Raw genomic sequence first — 23,820 nt, 5'->3', positions numbered from 1 at the left:
AGTTTCAATTCCACTACAAGATTTATCGTCTGCATTTAATACCTTGTCAGCGTCAAATATTGAGGAAATTTCCAAAAATTAATGTTGGTGCATAAGTATATAGTCATATTTTTGGGATTATCTCAGTTTAAAGCCTGCAGCTGTCAATCAAATAATAAGACTAATAGCAAAATAACAAAAAAAGTTATCTTATCTCAATTTTGAAATAATTTGATAATGGGACAAGTCAAAATAATATTGAATAATTTCAATTCGGTCGAAGCGTCGTCTCATCTAGGTGAAACCAATTAAAAAACACATATTCGTCACGTAATCCTAATCTGCTGAAGTCCTACAATATTTTTGGTTAAATATACCACAATCACTACTTGCTGCTAGAAAGCTGGCTGTATTTAATCGTAATCGTAGCAATATCTTTAAATTTATCTTTAGTTATCTACATTTAAGTGTCACTAATTATACAAATATTGTATTATCAATGCGCTTTTCGAATATTTGACTAATTATTATGATTCTTTTATTAGATTGAGTTTTGTTCTGTGAAAATGTTGATTTCTTAATTTTGTTAATTCCATTCTCACTTTTGTTGTTGTTTCATTTTGTTTTGTTTTTTTTGCAATCAGTCAGTCAGTTTAGGCATCTGTTGACTTACAAATTGTCGTCATTGTCTTTTGTTTTGTTTTATTTTGTTTGTTTTCTCAATATATAAAAAAAATCACGAAATTCAAGGGGAAAGCATAGAAAATTCATATTTGTTTTTGTTTATGTTGTTCCTTTGTTATTAAATTAATTAAAATCGCAATGTTGCTAAACTTGTTTAAAGCTCTCGAGTACAAAAATCGTGTCAAATGAAAAAAAGCTTCGAAAACTCATTTTCCGCTTCCTTTCCGCCATCATATTATGCGGAAATTTTAACACAAATTTCCTCTGTGTATATTATTGCATTCTTTTTGAATTTTCCTGTGTATATTTTTTGGTTTTGCATTCTGGTTAACGCTTAACGCTAATTTAGCATAATATTTCGTATCGTAATATTAGTTCCTCTATGACAATCATCTCTTTTCGAATATAAAAGCCTACAAATATGAGTACGGTTATATTAATGCTTGAGTGTGCTAGACGAACTCCTCCTGCTCCAACCAGGGATGCTGCAGACACTCCGCTGCCGACGCCCTTATGACCGGATTATACTCGAGCATGGGTAGCAAAAAGTCCGAGAACTTCTTCGCCTCCACCGGATCCCAGTCGTACTTCTCCACAAGCACATTCAACAGACTCCAGGGCTTTAGCTTTGTGATATTTCTTAGGCTGCCTGTAGTTCACAATTATTGCGTATTATTCTCAAATTCTTTATGAAGTAAGCAACAACCTACCATAGCTCGTGAAGTACTTGAGTCCATGCTTGCCACGCAGTATCACCGACTGCGGTATTGATCCAAGCAACTCCACAATGTGCGCCAGATGATCCTCATCTCGGCTATACGACTCGCCTGCATGTGGATCGAATAGATAATCTCCCGTGGCCAGCTCGAAGGCCAAGCACGCTGTGCTCCAGATATCGGCGGTATAGTTATAGGGCGCGCCCAGAAGCACCTCGATGGAGCGATACTGTCGTGTCTGTATGTCCTCCGTGAAGTGATGGTACTGGGGAGAAATTGGTATTATATTATAATAAATAATCTAGTACTTTTCTTCTTAATATTATATTTATTTATTATCTGTTAAATATTACTAGAAAGTGTCTGAAGTGTTCACTCTTTTATTTTCACAGAACTTGCGAAATAATTTTAAAACAAAAATTTATTAAAATCATATTATTCATTCAAAATCAATTATACTTAACGAACTGGGGTTACAAAAATGGAATAATGTCAATCTCATTATATTATGGGAACTTGAAAGCTCTATCTATCTAAACAAAAATGTAATTACTTTGCGATTGTTCGTTAATAAAAAAAGTATCAATCATATCAATCCTTTTTTTTATCGAAATTTGTATAGCTACCATAATATGGTAATTTAGTATTTAATATAATAATAATATCCTTCACAATCATATACGATCGATTATTCATTATTTCAGTACTCCCATCATAGCAGGCATTGCACACCACATTATTAGAGATTGACTAATCATCCTATTCTTATTTATTTGTATTAGTAAATTTCGTGATAATAATGATTAAAAAGCAAAATACTACACAATTATTAATAAATAAAATATTCTTATCAATCGAAGATTGCAGTCTTAATTGTTTCTGTACTCCCATTAATTAATTGTTATAGATCAATTCTTATACATTTGTATTAGCATATTTCTTTATAGTAATATGTAATTAATAAACGCACAATTATGATAATATAATATTTACATATTAATTTATCGATCTATTCTTATTGATTTTCAATTTTAGATTTAGTTAACTGCAATGATTGACTAATCGTCAAATTTAATATAATTTATATATATATATTCTATATTCTTAACTTAATGATTTGTTTACTCACATCGTAGCAGGCATTGCCCAGATCGGCGATCTTCACCCTCACGTTGCTGTTGTTGATCAGCGATTGTATTGTGTGCGTATAGGATTGCCCCTGACTCTGGCTCTGGTTCTGCGAAGGAATGGCATTGGCATTGACATTAAGTTTAGCTGTAGCAGTTGTAGTTGTTGTTGTTGTGGTTGTCGATGTGCCTGTGGCTGTTGTCCTGCCAATGTTGTCAGTGCTTGTTGCAGTTGCAGTTGCTGTGGTTGCAGTTGCAGTTGATGGTGGCACGATATGCGTAAACGAGTACGTGCACGTGCTTGTGGTGCTGCTGGGAGCTGAAGATGGTGCAGTGGCAGTGGCAGTAACAGTGGCAGGTGTGGCACACACAGAGGCGGGGTCAGTTTGGGATGTGGTTGCAGTGGCAGTTGTGGATGTGGTAAGCGTGGCATTGGTATTGGTGTTGGTGTTGGTATTGGAGGTGGGGCTGTTGTTGCTATCGTGGATCGTGTTGCTGTTGTTATGTGGTTGCTGTTGTTGTTGTTGTTGATGATGTTGCTGTTGTTGCTGTAGTATCGTGCACGTGCTTTGAGTATTTGAGTTCGCATTCGAGTAGTTGTTGGTGGAGCAGTTAAAGTTGCTGCCGGCATTCGAGTTGCTCACGTTGGCATTCGGGGGCAGCTGCTTAACAGGTGTATAAGTGTTTACGTATGTATATGAAATGTAAGTGAGTATATATTGTATGTATGTATATCGATCACACAAGGAAAGAAAAGAAGAAAAAGAACACATATTTTTTTGTTTTGGTTTTTTTCTGGTGCAATGCATAAAATAACATTAATCAAAGACTCCATTCGACATTCAACCTGATGCCATATAGATCGCGTATATTGAATGCCGGTCGGAGTTATAAAGCGTTACAACATTCAGAACACAATTCACATGTAAATTGGGCGGTACAATAACAATCTACTCGTTTCTTAAGCTCGGGTTGTGGAACATGTTTAATGTGTAGTATTTGATGTCTAAAAGCGTGTGTGGTAAACATCTTAAGCTAAAGCCAGAGGTGTACACATAATAAACACATTAACTTCGTAACACAGGTGTACATGGAGTTTATCGACTGGATATGGATTTTGTGTGGATCTCGGCATTGTTTAACATATGTGTGTGGGTGTAAATAACAAAAGCATAATGATCAAAATCAATGGAAAAGCTCTAGCAATCTCTAACAATCATTTATCCCGCACAGAAGTGTGGTTAACGAGTAACTAGTAACGATTAGCGAGAATTTTTCACTAAGAAATTAATGAGACCGAAGGGTGTATTAAGTTATTTTTAGTTATGCATAAAATAAAGAACGCAAAAATATATACGATGGGAGGGCATAATTGGGAACTAGCTCTATGAGCCCCTAATTCCGTATATTAACAGAGTTAATTGGCGAGCAACGAGAACGAGAACTTTGAACTAAGCGGTTAACAAGTAAATTAAACAAGAAGTTTCTTTGGCGACTCCCCTTTCATTTCAGGCAGGATTATAATGAAATAAGCGGTATTATCAAATGAAATTTATAGCTTAAGTAAATGATAATTATCAATTGACAAATATGCATTGCTTTAACAATCTCTATTAATCCCCAATCCCAAAACATTAGTTTAGTAGCGAGTAACGAGTAACGAGAACGTTCAACTAAGCAGTTAACGAGTGAACTAGGAAGTTTGGCTCTCATTTCGTAGGCAAAGCGTTTTAAACAAATTGAGAACAATTGGAAACCAGCAGAACAATCCTCTTCCTCGAGAGAGGGGAAAACTTTAGACATTACCTTATCGGGATTTGGGCAAACGTTATTCGTAATGATATTAACGTCTTGCTCGGTAGGCGTGTCGCTGGCAATGGTGCTATTATCACCGAGGGTGTCGTTGTCAGTGTCCTCGTCAAGGTCGCGGTCAATAGAAGACTGCGCCGATGAATAAGGCCAAAAGATGATGATGAAAATGAAGACATTTTTGTTTTGTGTTTGGTCCAAAAGAAAAAGCAACACAGAAAATCAAATGAAAAATACATATATATGGTATGACATATACATGATGTCTGATGTACATATGCAGGAACGAGTTGAGTGCATAAAATCGCGACGCGAAACCTGCAAAGTGCGAGCGAGAGGGATTGTTGAAGGGATCGTACTCACCTTGGCAGTGATTTTCTTCTCGGCGCGATATCGATTGCCTAAATTCGTATTACCTCCTCCGGTAATGGGACTCTCGACTCCGGTCACGCTGAGCAGACTGATGCCATTGCACTCGTTGTCGCCAATCAAGCTGGAGTACTTGGAGGCCAGCGAGGAGGTGGTGTTGGAGTTGAGCGTGGACGAGGTGGTCGTGTCGTCCTTGTCTAGCGAGGACATTACTATGGCGGCCAGTGGCGTCGATGATGTCGAGTTGTTCGCTGTGCTGTTGCTCGTGTTCGTTGAGCCATTCGGTTCGATCAGTGGCCACTTGGCCCGCGTCTTTGTCTGCTTCTCTATCGAACTGACTGCGAGTGGAGAAATGGGAGGAATTAATAACAGAAAGAGAAATAGAAACGAATGCCCTCGAAAGAAAAGAAGTAAATTATAAAGCTAATATTGTTTTCAACCGGTACAGCTACAGACCTCTACTAGAGTATGCTCCGCACCTTATAGGGACAGCCGATTCTTTCTACGAACCTAATATTTCATTCATATTGAAATTCTAAGAATGGGATTATTAAGGACTCAAATATTAAAAGCCGACTTTAGGGTACTTGCTACCTATTTTTACAGAAGAATCTAAGAAAGTTGAATCCTAAATAATTTCCCTGTTTAGACTGTTTATGAAAAATTATGAATGAGATATTAGGGGTTTCAAAATGTTACAAAAAAAAAGATACAGATAAGTACCATATACTCGCCTTGAAATTGTTGTATAAATTATAAAGTTATATAATGTTATAATGCCTTTATTTTATAGGACGAACATAACGAAATGCCTTAGCAAATATAAGATAAATAGAATATACAAAAATATAGTCACTAATTTTGGTAGCTCTATCTTGAATGGACAGGCGAGACTACTCCTCTTTAGGATACTCGCTTCCTATTTTTAAAGAGCTAAAAATCTAGTATTTTCTTAATAACTTCCAACATTTTAATCTAATTCTAAAAGGGAGAATTCTTGCAAACAATCCGGTTATAATATTGCAGATATTTTCTTTAACGGAACCTGATCATTACCCTATTTATCGGTTAGTACTAAGCAAGAATGGCTTATTACCCTTAGAAATAAGAATATCAAATAATATCCCAACTTACTATACGAATCGGGAAAATCGGCACCCTTCACACGCAGACTGTTGATCTCGTCGTCGATCTGTTGATTCATGGCCGCCGCATTATCGATCACCAGCAATATGTTTTCGGGCTTGATGTCCGTGTGGATGATGCTGCACTTGCTGTGCAGATAGTCGAGTCCTTCGAGCACCTGCTTGATGATGTTGCGCACCTGGGTGATCGCCAGTCCTTGGTAGTTGTTCTTCACAATCAGCTTGTACAGACTGCAACCCAGTGCCTCGAACACGAGGCAGGTGTGAACACCGTTCACGCCACGCACTGTAAAGTGATTCATCAGTCGGACAATGCGCTCGCGCTTCACGTCGAGGGAATCCGCATCGCGAATCGCCTCCAGCAGGCGAATCTCATCCGCTGCAGTCTCAATATAATGCGGAGCGCTCTTCACCACCTTCAGCGCCACATATTTCTCATCCCTAAAGGGTAAATAGCGAAAGGTTAATCATGCATTGAGAAGTTGTCTTTCTCGGGTCAACTCACTTGAGATCTCGACAGAGCCACACGGTGGAGAAGTGTCCCCAGCCGAGTTTGCGCACAACACGAAACCGATTGTCGAAGATGTCGCCAATGACCACGGGATGATAGCCACCACGGCAATACTGCGAGGCATCCTCCTGCTCCTCATCCGATCCATAGAGGCTGCTGTCCGGCGAATCCGGATAGATCTCATCCGTGGTGCTCAATGTGCCGCGTGGCTCCGAGCTGCAAGTGGTAAACAAAGCAATCAAATTAGTTCAAGCAATGGAAATAGAAATAGAATTTCTGTCATCAAAGCATAGTTCGATTTATTTGCCCCTCTGTCTAAAGTAACCCACATGAAAGTGACCAAGTCGACATCCACATGCTGAACTCCCACGGGAGACACTTCCTTTGTCTCCACTTGCTGCTGCTGCTGTTGGTGTTGCTGTTGGTGTTGCTGTTGCGGCTGCTCCACCACCGTGGGCGGCAAATTAATCGTCAAGGGTTGCTCTCTCGGCGCCAAATAGTTCTCGAGTATGCGTTCCCTGGGCGAGATGGGCTCAAAGTTGAGCCCGGACTTGCGATGACTTTTGGGCCGCTGTGATTGATGGCGCAGTGCGATGAGTATCGGTCCGGCCGAGACACAATTGCGCTTCTTGGTGAATCGCTTGCGACGTCGCTTCTCCTCCACCTCCAGCATTGCCTCCGCTGCCGCCTCCTGCGCCGCTCGCTTCTCCTGCTCGGACACAAAGTTGAACTCGCAACTCAGCTCCTTGGTCACCTCGACGGAGGTGTTCGTTGGCTGCTCAGTGACCACGACAACGGTATTCCAACGCTTGAATAGATGCATCAGGAAGAGAAAGAAGAGTAGCATGCAAATCTTCACCGCATAGACAAAGACCACATCCTGCGAGAGGGTGCCAACAACATGATCCACCAGTTGACTTGTTCGACTAGCAAAGATCGCAAGCAGTTGATAGTAGTGAACGTAATGCTCTGCCAGTTGTGACCAGTCGATGCTCCAAAGCGACAGCGAATCCGATGTGGCATTGGCCTCCTTGGGGCATGTGGCAGTCAGCAGCTCGGCGCTGTGGTGCATCCACCAGCTCTCCATGTTAGGCAATGTGATGGTCGATTGAAAGTGTTCGATTGATGTTCTCTTTTTTATTTAGTCGGTTTTATTGGATTTGCCGATTTTCGCGCCTACATTGCACCATCCGCAAGTGCAAGTAACTAAGCGTTTGGGAGACGACGCCGAGGGGGGAGGCAGAGGGTGGCTAACACCGACGACCTTGACTTTCCTATGCGTTGGCGGCTTGCGTTAGTTTTCGCATTGTTTTCGCACGCGTTGCAAACTGTTTGCACTCGACTTTTTTTTTTGTATGTTGTTTTTTTATATTTTTTGTACTATGTATTGAAGACGCCTTACATAACGTTGCCGTCGTTCGCTTCGTGTCGGGGGAGGTGGTTGGGAGGTGGGGCAACAGCGTTGAGATGGCTGACGATGTGAACGTGGAGGTAAATAAATAAATCGCACAACGCAAAAATTTTAATTATGAAAAGTATCTGTATCTGTAGCAGCTTTTCGTTTTTGTTGCTCGTCGACCGTTTCGCTGGCGAGAATGCTGAAAACTGTTTGCGCTTCTGTATTTCCCAAAAGCATTTTCCCCCCAAACCAAATGAGCAAAAGAATTCAATTCGTGCCATCGCGATGGCGAGCATTTTTCCTTCAGTTTAGTTCAGTGTTGTTGTCACTACTACTACAACTACTACACAAAAGTGCATATATGTAGATACATATGTAGACAAGCACACATATATGTATGTATGTGTATACATCCAAAAATGTACACACATACTTATTTATATTCTTAGCTATCTATATTTTGGCGTCATTATCCAATGTACTTCATCAACTCATCGTCGACGTCGACGTTGTCGTTGTCGTTGTTGTTGACGACGCGGCGGCAAGTGCCGGTCATGGAATACACAGCGAGCAAACTTCATTATCATCACAATGTTGATCATCATCATTGCGTTATCTTCGGCACTGTGCCAAAATTTGCCTCTCTGCAGAGGGGTATTCAACATCAAGGATTTCGTTCGCTTTTCGTCTGACTTTAATTTTAAGTTCATTAAATGAAAACCAAGCAGTCTGTGAATATTGATTTCTCCCCTCTCTCAACTCCACCCCACGCTAATAAAGCACTTACTCCATGCATGACTCACCCTAATGCACAAAGCGAAACACACACGCACCTTGCATCTTATGCTTAGCTCCCTCTTTCTCATACTCTCTCTCACTCACTCTCACACACAGTTACTCTCTGTTTGCGCACGGAAAGAAGAAAAAAAAGCAAGTGTAATTTTCAGCTTCTGCTTTGGCTGCTGTTGTTCTGTTCTTGACGTGCTTGCTGTTGTTGTTGCTGTTGCTGATTCCTCAATATTATTATTTATAGATGTGGCATATAAAAACAATAAATCGCTGTAAAAATATGTGCAAATAACATACAAGCCACTTTAGCGTGTGTGTTTTTACAGTTGCATGTGAGTGTGCGAATGAAAAAACGTCATGGTTTACTCAAATGCAGCATAGGTAACGGTTTCTTGGCATGTATGAATGCGAATGTACACAGATACATACATACATCGTACATATGTGTGCACGTGTGTGTGTCATTTGCTTGCAGGGGGGCACGACGCCCGTTTTTGGCGTCACGTGGCGATTTTGTGGTTGAAGCAAATTAAAAACGTAAACAAACCAAAGTAACCATTGGAGTGGTCGTTGTATGAATGTGCCATATGTACATATGTATGTATGAATGTATGTATGTTAGCTAGTGTGTACTTTCGTATACTCACACATGCATACGAGTATGTGTGCTAGAGTGGGCGGAAAATAAAAGTTCGCTGCGAACCTAACCGCAAATATCGAAAATAATATTGAAATTGTTGTCCTATTTGCTCAGTGAAAGCACAGTGGGCAGAAAATAATAAAATATAAATGAAATACTTAGCTCGCTTAACAATTTACATGTTCTATTAAAAATCTAGGAAATTAAAATAATTTTAAGAAACTGTCTATACTTTACAACTTTTTTAGAAATTACATTTTTTATTATAGATTCAATTCATTTCATTCAATTTCTAAAATAATTGTAGGAAAAAGCTATTTCATTTGGTTTTAAAAATTTAGTTAGAACCAATTTTTAGAAATTCTTCAATAAAAATAAATAATAGTATTGCATATATACTAAATGTAAGAATATAAATAGGTTTTTTGGTAAACATATCTTTGTGTAAGAGCATTAAATGCTGAATTCCTCCCAATTTTGCTTCTGAGATATTCAGCTTTCTAAATATGGACGGAAGGTCAGACGGACAAGGATAAACTTTTAGTCGTTGGTACATGCAAGGAATACATACTATACATACACAAAAGTAATGAAAATATATTACATTAAAAAAGTCGTATATCCCTTTCTCTAAAATGTTCTGTCATAAGCTAATGCGACCATTAACTAACTAAATGCTACCTTATCGCTGGCATTTCGATCGACTGATTAGGTGCTGCCTTTGCACGCTTCGCTCTTGCCACTTGCCACTGTGCTCTGTGCCCTGAGAACACAAACACTCGGTTGACCTGTCAACACAGTGCTGAGGAGGTGCTCATTGGCTCGATGAATTTAATTGAGCCCACGTTGCGTCGTGGCACGTGGCGAATGCCATTAAAGCCAAATCTAAAAATGAGTTTAAATCTATGACTAACCCGAGGAGATTTAGCCGCTCTCTTACTCACTGCCTAACGAAAAATCGTCGCAAGGTTGTCGAATCGATGTGACACACGAGATGGTAAGTGATAGATTGAATTTATTTTAGGCTAAACTCATAACAAACAACAAGTTCAATGACTATGCGTTTATGAGCAATATACGCATACAAGTTTGTCAGAATTTCCAATGACTAATCTACGCAAGTAATTTTCAAGGATTTCGAAAACATAAAAAATAGCATTAAGAAAGTCGTATTAAAAGTACTCGACTACAATGTTCTCTTTTTAACCGCTACCCATAGGGCAGAATGGTATTATAACTTTGTGGCTACAGGAAATGTATGTAACAGGCATAAGGAGGCATCTCCGACCCCATAAAGTATATATATTCTTAATCATCGACTAACCTTATAAACATATAGATCTAGATCTAGTTATAGGTATCATTTTGTAATCGGGTCTTAGTGGCTTTGGGTGACAAGCTGGTATATTTTTACCTCTAATGTATTACTACTTCGATATTCCAAATATTATTAATATTATATTATTGTGGTATGTTTAAGTAAATTTACGATATATTTATAGAATAATACCGCACTGTGTTGGGAAGCGGGTATCTAATAGTCGAGCACACTCTTTAGTTTTATTACTTATTATTGTATTTGGTGTCTTTTTTTTCGTTTACTTTACAGTTAAAGTTTTATAGACAAATTTTTCTGCATGGAGCTGCAATCCATTGAAATTCTATGAACTAATTCCCATTTAAACTTATGCATCCGCAAAGATGGACGAACGGAAATACAGACAGGATTTAAAGGAAAGTGTAGTCTACTTTACAGCGTGGCATATGATTTCTCCATTTTTATATTTACATACTCCACTCTACATCTCTTTGTTACGCACTTGCAATAAAGTTAGGGTGTAAACTCATTTGCATACAAAAAAGTAACACAAAACGCATTCTGGATGGCGTCAATGTGGTTGTTTTCTTTTGTTTTGTGTACCAAATGTTTCCTTAATGATTTCTTTGTTCAATATTAGAGTTAAGGGAGTCTTGAGCGTAGTTGATTTTATTCCTAAATATACTAAATGTGGCATGAATCATTTCTTTGTTTAAAATGTTAATTTAAGGAATACATGCCGCAAATGGATGCTACATTTCTTAATATTGTAAATATTTCTTGAGTCATTTCTTTGTTCAATATTAGAGTCTAAGAAGCTTTCGTCACTACTTTGCTCTTTAATATTTAAAGTGTGCATTGACTCATTTCTTTGATTAAAATTTGATAAGTCACTGACGTTTTCTTCTCTGCTTTACATACTAAATGTTTCCTGAGTCATTTCTTTGTTTAATAACACTGTTAAAGGAATAGTCACTACTGAATGTCCTTATTCCTTGGCATTTTAAATGTTCATTGAGTCGCTTCTTTGTTGGAATTATAATTGAGGGAGATATCATTCGGTTGTTGCTGGATTTATCATATTAATAATTAATTGGTTTTATATATACATTAAATCACTTTATTGTTGAAAATAATAATTTCAAAAGGATGACATTGATGATTTTTGGTTGTCATTTCTTTGTTGAGTACCAATGTTTAAGAAGGAATTTGCCTTGCTGCCTTATATTTATTTTGATAATTTCTTTATTTTTTATTATTTAACATTTTAAATGTTCATTCAAAGGGATTGATGATATTCTTTCGATTATTGCTTTCTTTGTTCAAGAAACGTCGTTATAAGTTTTAGGAAATGGAATTTTCCTTGCTGCTTGATAGTTATTTTAATCATTTGTTTATTCAATGCCATATTTTTGCTTTGCTCTTTAATATTACAAATGTTCATCCACCCGCATTAAATTTCAAAACTTACCGAAATAATTTTTGTTGAAATGTTTATAGATTCATTTACTTGTTTGCAATTCTAATTAAAGGAAACATCACCAATATTTTCCTGTTGTTCAACATACCAAATGTTTAACTGAATAATTGATTTGCTTAAAATGATATGTTTCCCTTTTTAACCCCCTTAAAAATGATGAGAGTATGAGAATAAAGAGTCTACTCACAGGCTGACGAAGGGTCCTCGCAGAGCGGGCATATCGCGCCGTCGATTGAGCGGCGGAGAGAGGGACAGCGAGAGGAAGTCCTGCTGGGCCTTGTCCTCGTCCACGATGCTCGTCGGAGTGCTGTAGATGCGCGTGGTTGGCAGATAGCCAATCTGCTGCAGAAAATCGTCGCGATACGAGAGCTTCGTGGTCGATTGCGAGGACGTCAATGTGCCCAGCGACAATGGCTGATGCACTGCAGCCGGGCCATGATGATGCAAGTGCAGATGATGCGCAGAGGCAACGGCCGGCGATGCCACATTCACATTGACGTGATGATGTGGCGTTGGATGGAAGTGGGGATAGGGAATGGGACCCGGAGTTGCTGTGCCACCATTACCAGCACCTCCTCCGCTGCCGCCGCCGCCGCCGCCTCCCCCGCTGCCATAGCCACCATGTCCATGGGCATGGGAGAGAAAGGGCGGCGTTATGATCTTGTCATCGAAGCTGCGACGAAAGCTGAATCCCTTCAGCGAATTGCTGTAGTTGCGATGCGACAGCGGCGAGCTGCCCAAATCAATGCTAGCCGCCGGTCCCAACAGTTTCATGGTGCTCAGGAAATTCGGCGAACCCCCGCTGCCCGCTGGACTCAGTGTCTGTGATGGCGTCTGGGTTTTGCCGCTGGCCGTAGCCGTTGCACTGCCCAGCATGCTGAGGGCGGGCGAGGTGCGCAGCTGGGGACTACCGCCGGCTGTGGTGGAGGATGCTGTGGTGCCGCTGCACACCGAATTGCCCGACGAGAGCGGCGGCGAGATGGCGCTCAGCGTTGAGATGCCGCTGTCACTGCTGCATATGCCGGCCGGCAGTGTGTGTGTGTGTGAGTGCGTGTTGTGATTGTGCAACAGCGGCGTGTGTGTGGGCGAGATGAGATGATGCTTGTAGCCGCTGCCAGTGCTGCCATTGCTGCCGCCACCGCCGGCGCCATTGGCAGCACTCACCAGACCGGCCATGCCGCTGCTGGGCAACACTGGAGCCAGCTTGGCAAGTTGACCGCAAAACTGCGACTGCGATTGCGATTGCGAAAGCAGTAGACAGCAGAAGTTCGCGATGCGTTTTGCGGATGTTGTTAAGACTTTCTTTCTTTGTTGTACCGCTCTTGGTTGTGCTTGTTTTCTCTTGCTATGGGGGAAAGAATTGCGCTTTGTCTCGCCGCCTAGCTACATGGTGTCTTTGTTGTCCTCGTCGTCGTCGTCCACATCCTTGCTGATACTGATACCGGGGTGTTGTTTGGGCGGATTACGCGACTGAGCTGCGGCCTAGAAGCCAGCAAGCGAGCTCATTGCCAATTGGAGACATCATCGCAACGATAAATCTAGTACTTAGTTTTATGTAGCATACTTTTGTGCGTAGGGAAAATCAATGAAGCCCCTCTCCCTCTCTTTCTCGCTCCCACTCTTTCTCTCTCTTTTTGTACTGGCTATAACAACATTTTAATGCATTTTAAGCAGCCGTTTTTCCATTTTTCGCTTTTCACTTTGCTTTGTTGTAACCCAAATTGCGCATGAAAAATCAACACACATGCACAAATGCCGTACACCATACACACTAGCACACACACGCGCACACATACACGACGACCAACACCAATACGAACACGAACGCCTCTAATTTTTCATCAACTACAATTCGCTTGGGTTTGGTTTTTTTTTCTTTGCTTTTTTGCTTTTGCGTTCGCTTCTTTCGCCCGTTGCAATTTGAAATGTATTTAACTTCCTTGCGTCCAATTACAAATTGCCACGTTTATGTTAATTTTCGGTAATCTTTGATTTTAATTGAGCAGCACAGGAAGAATGTGAAAATTAAACAAAATGTTAATAGCACTTTGGATTTTTCGCAGTTACAACTTTGCAGTGCGTCGCGCACGAACTCTCCGACTGCCTATCGGTTTCTGACCCGTAAAAACTCTGCAGCGAAGTTTCGCTGAGCCGCCTCCACTTACACTGCCCAGCCTCAGGTCTCTCTCACTCTCTCTCTGTCTTTCTTTCTCTCAGTCAGTGGCCGAAGGACAGCGCATGTGTCGGCTTTACAGTTACTTTATGAGCACTGCACAGGCATCTCAGACAAAGCACCAACCAAAACAAAACAAACCAATGCAAGAGTGCGTGAGAGCCCAGAGAGTGAGAGCGCTGAAAAAAAAAAAGCTCACTTCCACATCTGCCGCCAGTCAGCTGTCAAAAGTTTTGTCATAACACAGTAACAAAACAAACGGGACGCGGTCTGTTTGTTTACCAATGCAAAGCCAGAAATAAATGAGTTGAGCTTACAGCGATGTTGAGCTTTTGGTGAAACTCTGGACTTGCCAACTTACTCAACGAAGTTCGAATACTCTAATTGAAAACACGAAAGGAGTTTTGTTTGTTTATATAGTAGTTTTATTGATTTCGGTTTTCATTCTGTTTTGTGGCAAATTTAAATTTGAAAACAATTGTTAATTTTAAATGTAAATTTTGGAATTATTTTGTTTTTTTATTCTTTTTGTTTTTCGCTTGGACTCGTTAGAACAATAAATACACACGCAAAACTTTAAAATGTAATTATCATTAATCGAATTTTATATAAGTAGTATATAAGTATGTATGTATAGTGGTTGTGTATTGTATTTGTATTGCATGTACTATGTGTATATACTACACACTTTACTTTGCTGGTTCTTCATAATTGATATCAATGATATAATAACATGCACGATATTATTAAATTGGTTTGGGACTAATTGCGTTAATTTACAAAACACATATATATGCATGGGTGAAGAATATTTCATTGTTATCGAATAAAATACTTGTATGCTAAACAGAAGTCTAAAATCCAATACAATTTAAAATAATACACATTATTTTCTTTCTTTTCTTTGATAAGTTAAAGTCTGCAATACTTTGTGGACAATATTGTACTTGCAATTTTGAATAACATTTAAATGGGGGTTAACTACTTTCGAGTGGCCTGGATTTAATACATTTACTTCTTTTTTTGTATAGATTTTCTCATTTTACAAGAGAATTCTAATTTCCATTTCAATTGGGTGCAATTCTAGGTTCTTTTTTGTTTAACTTGACTTATGTATTTACATTTTGCAGTTAATATAAATGGGCCTCCTTCGATGCAGTGACCCATTGTTTAACAAGAGCAACAGTTTATTGAATTTTCTTTACATACATATTTTTTTTTAACAATTTAGTTGTAAACCTATTTTGAAATTTAAAGAGATGATACAAAAAATAATGGTCACAGGTTTCGTACGCCACACGAAAGAGCGATCAGTTTTTAACAATAAACAATTACAATCTTCCTTTTAATAATGATTTTTTTTTAGCTAAGATGCAGCTTGCATTCACAGAAACAGACACACACACACTCTCGCAAATGCAAAATAAATTATTGAAATTTCTATATAAAAGATATAAGAAGCAGTTTTAACAGGTTACAATCCGATGCAATCAATTAAATCAATTTGAATCAAATGGAATCGAATCAAGGTCAGCAAATAGTCCAAAGTGTTTATTTTATATATAAATTTCGTTACGTTTGTTTTTAAATATAGTGTATATATATAGAAGTATTTAATTAAGTTAACTTTTTTGCTCGATCTTACTAAGGTTGACATACATAGTATATGTGTTATAATTGTAAGTACGCGTATATATATATATAATTTTTGTTTGGTTGATACGGTATATATGTGGAAATAACACTTTGGGTTAGTTGTATCTATGTATGTAAGTATCAAATATCGTAATTGATTAGATAATATGCATTTGCAGATTAAATACCTACAGCACATGAATATTATGAATATCGATTACATATGATGAACTTCATGTGTGTGTGTTTGTGTGTGATGTGTGAAACATTCTCAATTCAGTTTAGTTTCGCGCTTCGTCTAGGATTATGGAAATAATTGAGTTTGTATCGGATCGATTAAAACTTTGCCAGCGAGCTGCCGCTTTACAATTAAGATCATCATATATTTTTTCTTTTTTAAATTAGAATTAAGTTCTAAAGCTTACAATAAATATATATATTAGGTATGTGTGTGTTTATATATATCTTGTTTTTGTTTTCTGGTTGTTGTTGTTGTTGTTTCCATGCTGTCTAACATACCCAAATTGTTAACAAAAAGTTGCAATTTAAATAGTTTAAAAAATGTGTGTGGCTGTTCAAAACGCTCTCATGATTTGGGTGTTTGTGTCTCTCGCTTGAAGCATGAACCTAATATTTTTGCTTAACCATATCTAGATTGAAGGAAGAGAGAAGGGGGAAGAGAAAGAGAGAGAAAAGTATAGTGAAAAATTAAAATATAATGTTAAATTTAAGTTTCAAAATCAAAACAGTTCTAATTGGCAGTGCGATGATCGAATGATGAAAAGGGAAACAAACCAAAAAAAATAACAAACTAAATAATCAGAGAGATAATTGATAGTTGATTGAGTTAAGATGTATTTACAATATACTGCAATTCCATTCACATCTTCAAGAAGGAGGCGAGTGCCCAATAAATCGATTGATTTACATAGTTACATTTAGTGTTTTCATAGGCAGTGTTATAGACAGTGCCCCATTCTTAATTCATAATAATTGCCGACAAATGGACAAAATGGATCTGATCTGGACGTTCTGGATGTTATTGTTTAGAGTGCGTTACAGAAAGTCACGAGACAGAATCAGAGTCAGAGAAATTAATGGGAAGCATATGATGTATGTATATTATAATCATCATATTATTTATTTATGTATAGTATATTATCTATTTTCGTCGGGAGTTTTGCTGTGAAAATATGAGTGTCTAAAAATATACGTTTAGGTCCTATAACTGTGCTACATATGCTAGGACTGCATATAAGAGAGCTTATCGCTAGAAAGGTGTTACGATTTTGCATAATGCTTCATATTAATTATGTTTTATCTTTCTCCCTGACAACTGTATGTGTGTGTGTGTTGGGAGCACAAAAAGTTAATATATATATAATCTTTTTGTTCTATATATATATAGATATACTATATAGACTGGTTTGTTTCTTTTGTCAGTATCAAACTAATCTGTAATACATTCAAAAGTGTGATTTTACAATAATTTCTTTTTCGTTTTGATTTAAGTTAAATGTTTTCTCTCTGCACAGTTAAACAACAAGTTCGATGGTCATAGACGCTTTTGTTATTGTTTGTTTCGCATAACCTCATCATCATCATAGATCTCGTCATTGTTTTTGTTGTTGTTGTTCTTGTTGATGGGGAGGGGAACCAACTCAACAGTTTATATACCTGGTGTGTATGTGGTCTGTTCTGTTGTGTTCAGCGACGTGTTCTCATTGGCAGCCACCGGAGCTCCCGTAAATGGATTGACGCCAACAGCAGCACCTCCTGGTGGGGGCATAGCAAACACGGGTTGTCCACCGGGCTGCTCTCGTGGTTGAGTGGTCACAGGTGCGCCTCCAGCACCTAGATTCACATCGTCCAGATCAACGTCCTCCTGCGTATAGAAAAATACAGATTATAAGTAAGGAATTGACTTGAATTCAAGTTGTAATTGAAGTCGGTGAATCGCAGTGTCGGCAGAGTGGTTTTTCTTGTTGTTCCTCAGCATTTTGTTTAGTCAACGAGTTTTCTAGCAGCGTGTGAAAGCCGTTTACAAAGCAAGTGGATAATAATTTACAATGCTCGCTCTGCTGCTAAAGCGTAAACTTAAGAAACATTGCCAAAATTAAAATATAAACACAATAGTAGTACAATTAACACAACAAATGCTACGTAATAAATGCGAATTCATTTACCCATTTACCAGTCCCATCACTATAAAAAACAGTTCACCAAATTATCGCATCATTCTTATATCAACAATATACACATTAATTTTAGATCTTGTTTTCTTGACTTCTTGCAATTTCACACTAAAATGTCACTCAAGTTTCGCATAGCACGTCTTAATTTTTTTTGTTTTTAGTTAGCATGGTGATGTTTGCAGTTGCAGTGTGAAGTTAGTTAGTTAATTGATTAATACAGTTGCACTTTGGTGGATTTTGGGTGGGTTTGGTTTGGTTTTGGTTTTTGTTTCCCTGAGATCATGCCGTGCTCGTGCCTGTGTCGATTCCTACTATTTCAATACTTACAAGACGTGGCTGCTGTCCCAGTTGCGGTGGCAGATCGCTGGCCTCTCGATTGCCATCGGCGCGCTGCAGCACAGCAAACAACACACACACACGCACATATCACATATAGATATATGTACATATATAATATAGTCGGATCGTTGCATATGTATATATGCGATATGCAATGTGTGTGTGTGGCGCGCAGACGCAATTTGTGTGTGAGGTAGTAGTAGGTGGATATGATGAGACACGATCGAAAAAAGGTAGTTTTGAGAAAAAAATAAACAAAAATTGAAACGTAAATTTGTTGTCTTTTTTTTTGTTGTTTTGCTCCTCCAGAATAAAGAAAAGAATTGGAATTCAAAAGAATAATAAAAGCACAATATCAAATCAAGCAAAAATCTCGTGTGTGTTTTTTGAAAGAAGAAATTGTGACGACGTAAAAAAACAAGAAAAGCAATTTGTCTGTCATAATCGATAACCAAAAGAGAAGAGCTCAAGATCGATCGAATTGCATTGATATACACAGAAATAAAATACATTATTTTATGTGCTGCACAAAATGATGAGTCCAGTAAGTAAATTATTATTCAAAGTCGATTGAAAGTTGAGTAAATATTTTGATATATGTGGTTAAAGTACAGAGACGTTGAAGCATTTGATGATTTTCGTGGTGTCCGCATTAAATACAAACAAACAAATAAATAAATAACTCAAAATAGAATAAGAGTAAGAGTAACTGAAGAATAAAACAATAAATGAATGTTGGAGTTGAGAAATGATGGAAACATCGGTGGGATTTTTTTTTTCATTGGTGTTAGTTGTGTTTACCTTTGCCATTGTCAACAACTGATTTCGCTGATTTGAAGAAACCGAAAGAAAAACTCAAACTACATACTTACCCCGACAAAACTAAGAAAGTAATACGAGTGCAAAGAGATAGATAGAGCAAGTAATATAGTAGAGAAAGAGTGGCGAGGCAGTAGATTAATAATAGTAGCACAATTAAGTAGTTAAAGTGAAATCAAAATCAAACAATGAAAGCAACTTTAACTCAGGCTGTTGCGTCGACACAAAATTAGGAATACGTTAAACAAAACAAAAAGAAAAATAGATACTCAAGGAAAATAAGAAAGCATTTATTGATCGATCAATGTGCCGATTAAGCGATTTGCAAAAATGCCATTTTAAATTTAAGCATATGATTAGCTAATAAACTACTTTTGACTAAACAATTGCCTCACAAAAATCATCAAAATGAGTTTGAGTCCTGTGTGTGTGTTTGTGAGTGTTGCTTGCGTGTGTTTAGTTTGAAAAGGTATTTTCCCAGCTTTAGATAGTTAAATTTATCAATGTAGTTAAGTATTATTGTATATACAGGTGAGGTGTCAGTGTGTGCGTGTGTGTGTGAGTGAGTGCTAGTGTGTGTGCGTGTGATGATAGCGTATTTATTGCCAGTTAAGTTCAAATTGAAATCGATTGGTTTTCTTGTTTTTTGTTGTTGTCTTTTGTTTTGCATTAAATTAAATCTGGAGGGTTAGTAGTAGTATGTGGTAGGTAGGTAGTAGTGGGTAGTAGGTAGGTAGGCAATCAATAAGTAGAGCAAATCAAACATCACTCACATTTAAATGTGAATACTGATCGTGCGACTCGTTCACCGGTGGCTTGAACTTGCCACAACAGAAGTTGCAACAGCAGCAGCAGCAGCAACAACAGCAGCAACCCGTCAGCACAGTGCAGCAAATAACCAAGGCCTATCAAAAAGAGAGAGATGTTCGATTAGAGAAACGTTATTTAATATGTTAAACTCCATCATTCACTCACCTTCACCGCTGGCGATGTCACCACAAAGTATGCATTCACATTCTCCTCACCGAACTGCTCGGCAATGTAGAGACCCAACGAACCATAATTATCGTAGATATTGCGTTTGGTTTGATCGCTCAGTATCGAGTGTGCCCGATTGACCTCCTTGAACTGTTCTCAGAATTAAAATACAAAAATGAAATAGGTCGAATAAGTTTTTAATATCATATTGTACGTCACCTTGTCGGCTGCATCAACATTGTCAGGATTTTTATCTGGATGGTACTTAAGTGCAAGTTTTCTATAAGTCTTCTTGATGTCATCAGCTGTGGCTGTTTTCGGAAGTCCCAAGATCTCATACAGCGAATCGCCCGATGTGCTGAAAAGGGAAATTAGCATGTGTTTAGATTTTGAAATTGTAACACGTTTCGCTTAATCGCATGTCAAAAGAATATGTATTAATTGCTTATTAATTATTGTGGGGGGAAAACCGCAGAGATTATCACTGGCTTTTTATTGTTCGACCTTGTATTTATTGAGTAAAAAGAGTATATAAGTTTTGTATAACATGATAAACTTATAATAGGTAAGTTTTCTATTTTAGTTGCTGTCTGTGTCTTTTGTTTAAACGAAGATATCTCATGAGCTTTAAGCCCTTTTTTTTTATTAAATTTGGCATTTCCGTTGAATTAACTTTTTATTGCATTTTGATTATCTTATTCCGATTGCTTGCAAATCAATAAAGCAAAAATCGCATTACTAGCGCAATTTTAAAGTATCAGCCTCGAGTTTTATAACATAGTCACGAATTGTTCTAACACAAAAAGTGGACTGAGAATAGTTAGCAAACCCAGAAGTCAAGTTCATATATTATATATAGTCGTGCACTCTTGGCACATTTGCAAAAACCAAAACGGCAAATTTGCGGGGTGAGTTTTAGAGATTTAGTATGTCGTATATAAGGCATAATACGCCTACTATGTGATCCCTTTAATGAACAGCTGCTGGTGCTGATGATGTTGGTGTTGGTGTTGGTCTTGCGGTTTGTTGAACTATTATTTACTTGCTGTGCACGTAGCGAGAAATAACAGTGTGCGAGTTCGCCTGCTATTCCCATGTTGCGACTTGATGACGATGATGACTAAGCGCGTCCGCTGCGACGGCCAGCGCTATTGATGTTTTGTTTATAGTTTGGCATTTCACAGCAACAGTTAAAGGTAATGCAACACGCGATAGCAACACACACACACAAACACAGTCACATTAACAGGCTTGGTGTTGCCCCTGAGAGAGAAAGGTGACGGTGACATTGGACAACGCCAGAGCGATGTTAGAAAGAAGGGCGCGGTTGGGTGACTGTGGGATGCGTACGCAGCAGCTGCTGGCGAACTACTTGGCATTGATGACGCACCCGCAAATGCAGCCTAGATGTCACATCCCTCCCTTCCCCTCCTCCTCTACTCGCGTACTGCAATTCTTTATGTATTTTTATTTCTTTTGCCTTTTTTAGCACACATATTTGCGAAATTATGTTTGCTTTGAATGTGGTGCACAATCGTTTTGCCCAAAGTAGCTGAGCCGCTTATGCGTGTGTTACAACAGCAAATCTACGTGCTGATAAGAAAAAGCATGAGACATCGTCACGAGTGGGGAAAGGGAAGAGAGGAGTGGGGAGGACAGCACTTAATGCTAGAGAGCGCTTTGAAAGATCATTTGCACAGTTGGTGTCTGTTTTGTGTGTGCGGAGGAAAAGGAAGGAAGCACAGCACAAGGCAAGACACAAGGTCAAGGACATACAGTAGTGGTCGCACTCATACACACACGCTGCAAATGAGGCAATGCAACCCACTGAGAATTGGGCCAAAGAAATGCCGCTCGAGCATTACTCATGCTCACTTCTAATATGCAGTACTTAATGTATTTTTTTTGTTTCATACATACACATGTACGCACTTATCATCGTGTGTCTGTGTGTGCGAGGGCGAATGGGGACACAAGCTGCCAAATATTTAGTGGCTAAAACCAGCTAAAACACTCCAATATAAAGTTGTTATAGATAACGTACTCAGCTTGTGTGTGTGAGAGAGAGAGCGCACTTGTTGTTATCACAAATCAACGGACGGTTTTTGCACCAGTGTGTGCTTGTGTAATTTGGATGAGCGTACTACAATACTACTACAGTATTCAATAAATTCCGACAGGTTCTCAGCAAAAACACGTCGTTCAACTCGATGTGAGAATATGAATTAACATGTTCAAATTAGCTGAATGCACACAAACATACACATATACGCATACATGTGCATGACCAATTGCGCTCGCTCTCGCTCTCTGTTTCCTACAACTCTCTTTCGATTTTTTAGGCAATAGTGGCCCTTGTTTATCCTAATACAAATAATCCAAAGGAATTCAATAAACGGCAGCAGGCGATGCCTTGCCTTGCACGCTGTTGTTCAGCTGCTGTTTCCTTCTGCCGTCGTCGTCGCCGCCACCGTTTCTGCTGTTGTTGCGTGGAAAATCAATTGAACGTCGACAGCGCTGCCGCTATCGCTGCCCTCTGCCGCTGGCATTGGCAACGCGCATCTGCCATCTGCACCGAATGTATCGGTGTGTATGTATGTGTGCGCAGAAAAAAAAGGAATTGAAGGCATTTGCAAATTTTGTAACTTACGACAGTTTTCTTTTATCCATGCCACCTCCGCTCATATTGCCGCTGTTATTTGCTGTTGCTATTGCCGCGTACCTCTTTGATACGATGGGACCACTTTTACTGGCGATTAATTATTAACACTAGCTTTTTTTGCACGCACTCACTCACACAGTCGGGAAACAACACATTTGTTATATTTAACAAATATGACAAACTTCTCTAAGCTAGCGATGGTGAACCGCCGATGACATTATCGATGCATCGATGTTTTTAAATTTAGTTTAATCATCGATATATTTATAACATACTGCGATGTTTTTTTTTGCCTCCAAGTGATAACGTTATTATAAATAAATGAAAATAGGCTTTCTTCACTTTAGTTTCATTTATTGCTGTGTGAAAGTAGTCCAGACATTTAAATATACTTTTCGATAAACATACAACTGCTGGCATAAATATCAAAATATACCATAAATATCGAAACTATTTTCTAACTTTTCAAAATACTATTTTGATTCTCCTAATGTATTTGGCGCCTAAGACTAAAAGCTGCTTAAGTTTTTTTGCTGAATAATGTTTCTTAACTTTTGCAGTTTGCAATTAAACTATAAAAAACAATGGGCGTACTTACAATAATATTTAAATTGTTCTGACTGGTGAAAAGAGCCTGCTGACGCACGACAGTCATATAGTCATGCTATCGATATGTCGAAATTTAAAATGTTCCTCAACTTCTATTAAATCAATAAATTGCGCAGTGTTATGTGTTTATAAAAAACATTTAAGTTTTAAACCATTATTCTGGATTTATCGACATGTAAACTTTCAAGGGTTGCCAAGTGTTAATAAAAAAATAAATTTAACTGCCGATAGCAACAATTGTTATCGCTATAACTTTTATAGCGCAAGTGTGACCATTGTAGCCGGTAAGTCCAATTAGAATTATGCCGCCTCGAGTCAGTGTTGATTTGGCGGTTGAAATTGTCGGTTGTGTTGAAAAGTGTGTGTAAGTGAATTTATACTTTGTGTGTTCGAATTTCTTTGCAAATGGCAATGGCACAAAACTCTTTCTCGGAAAGCATTTGC

General features: G+C 38.4%; 2 protein-coding genes across 9 annotated transcripts; both read right to left on the bottom strand.

The window, feature by feature from the left end:
• Positions 1-597: 597 nt before the first annotated feature.
• Positions 598-14,084, bottom strand: LOC132789342 (SRSF protein kinase 3). 7 transcript variants are annotated; one of them, XM_060797292.1, is made up of 8 exons: positions 12,154-14,084; positions 6,335-6,556; positions 5,819-6,270; positions 4,679-5,022; positions 4,313-4,447; positions 2,509-3,171; positions 1,374-1,644; positions 598-1,312 (listed from the first exon to the last, which is right to left on the bottom strand). In XM_060797292.1, the coding sequence occupies exons 1-8, from the start codon at positions 13,140-13,142 to the stop codon at positions 1,116-1,118; spliced, it is 3,273 nt and encodes a 1,090-aa protein (XP_060653275.1). In that variant the 5' UTR covers positions 13,143-14,084; the 3' UTR covers positions 598-1,115. The 7 variants fall into 7 exon arrangements, with proteins under 7 accessions (XP_060653275.1, XP_060653276.1, XP_060653280.1 ...); XM_060797293.1 differs by having other exon boundaries at positions 2,509-3,168; positions 12,154-14,083; XM_060797297.1 differs by having other exon boundaries at positions 2,509-2,616; positions 12,154-14,083.
• Positions 14,085-15,345: 1,261 nt separating this feature from the next.
• Positions 15,346-22,946, bottom strand: LOC132789756 (dnaJ homolog subfamily C member 5 homolog). 2 transcript variants are annotated; one of them, XM_060798002.1, is made up of 7 exons: positions 22,756-22,946; positions 20,325-20,463; positions 20,103-20,255; positions 19,901-20,032; positions 18,297-18,359; positions 17,452-17,659; positions 15,346-16,424 (listed from the first exon to the last, which is right to left on the bottom strand). In XM_060798002.1, exons 1-7 carry the CDS (start codon positions 22,788-22,790, stop codon positions 16,402-16,404), a joined length of 753 nt encoding a protein of 250 aa, XP_060653985.1. In that variant the 5' UTR covers positions 22,791-22,946; the 3' UTR covers positions 15,346-16,401. The 2 variants fall into 2 exon arrangements, with proteins under 2 accessions (XP_060653985.1, XP_060653986.1); XM_060798003.1 differs by lacking the exon at positions 18,297-18,359.
• Positions 22,947-23,820: the final 874 nt, after the last annotated feature.

The sequence above is a fragment of the Drosophila nasuta genome, chromosome 3 (genome assembly GCF_023558535.2).
Source record: "Drosophila nasuta strain 15112-1781.00 chromosome 3, ASM2355853v1, whole genome shotgun sequence".
Lineage (NCBI taxonomy): Eukaryota > Metazoa > Arthropoda > Insecta > Diptera > Drosophilidae > Drosophila > Drosophila nasuta.
The sequence above is the reverse complement of the archived record's forward strand: the minus strand, read 5'-3'. Positions and strand labels throughout refer to the sequence as shown.

What these genes read in the sequence shown, in the direction of transcription:
- LOC132789342 (XM_060797292.1), bottom strand. Translation starts at nt 13,142, where the DNA reads ATGGCCGGTCTGGTGAGTGCTGCCAATGGCGCCGGCGGTGGCGGCAGC. An exon ending in CGAGGACCCTTCGTCAGCCT is followed by an intron (nt 6,557 to 12,153) that starts GTGAGTAGACTC and finishes TACCACTTGCAG; the next exon opens with CTCGGAGCCACGCGGCACAT. An exon ending in AGAAGAAAATCACTGCCAAG is followed by an intron (nt 4,448 to 4,678) that starts GTGAGTACGATC and finishes TCATCGGCGCAG; the next exon opens with TCTTCTATTGACCGCGACCT.
- LOC132789756 (XM_060798002.1), bottom strand. Translation starts at nt 22,790, where the DNA reads ATGAGCGGAGGTGGCATGGATAAAAGAAAACTGTC. An exon ending in ATCAGTATTCACATTTAAAT is followed by an intron (nt 18,360 to 19,900) that starts GTGAGTGATGTT and finishes GCTGTGCTGCAG; the next exon opens with CGCGCCGATGGCAATCGAGA. An exon ending in ACAGACCACATACACACCAG is followed by an intron (nt 16,425 to 17,451) that starts GTATATAAACTG and finishes CCTTCAATCTAG; the next exon opens with ATATGGTTAAGCAAAAATAT.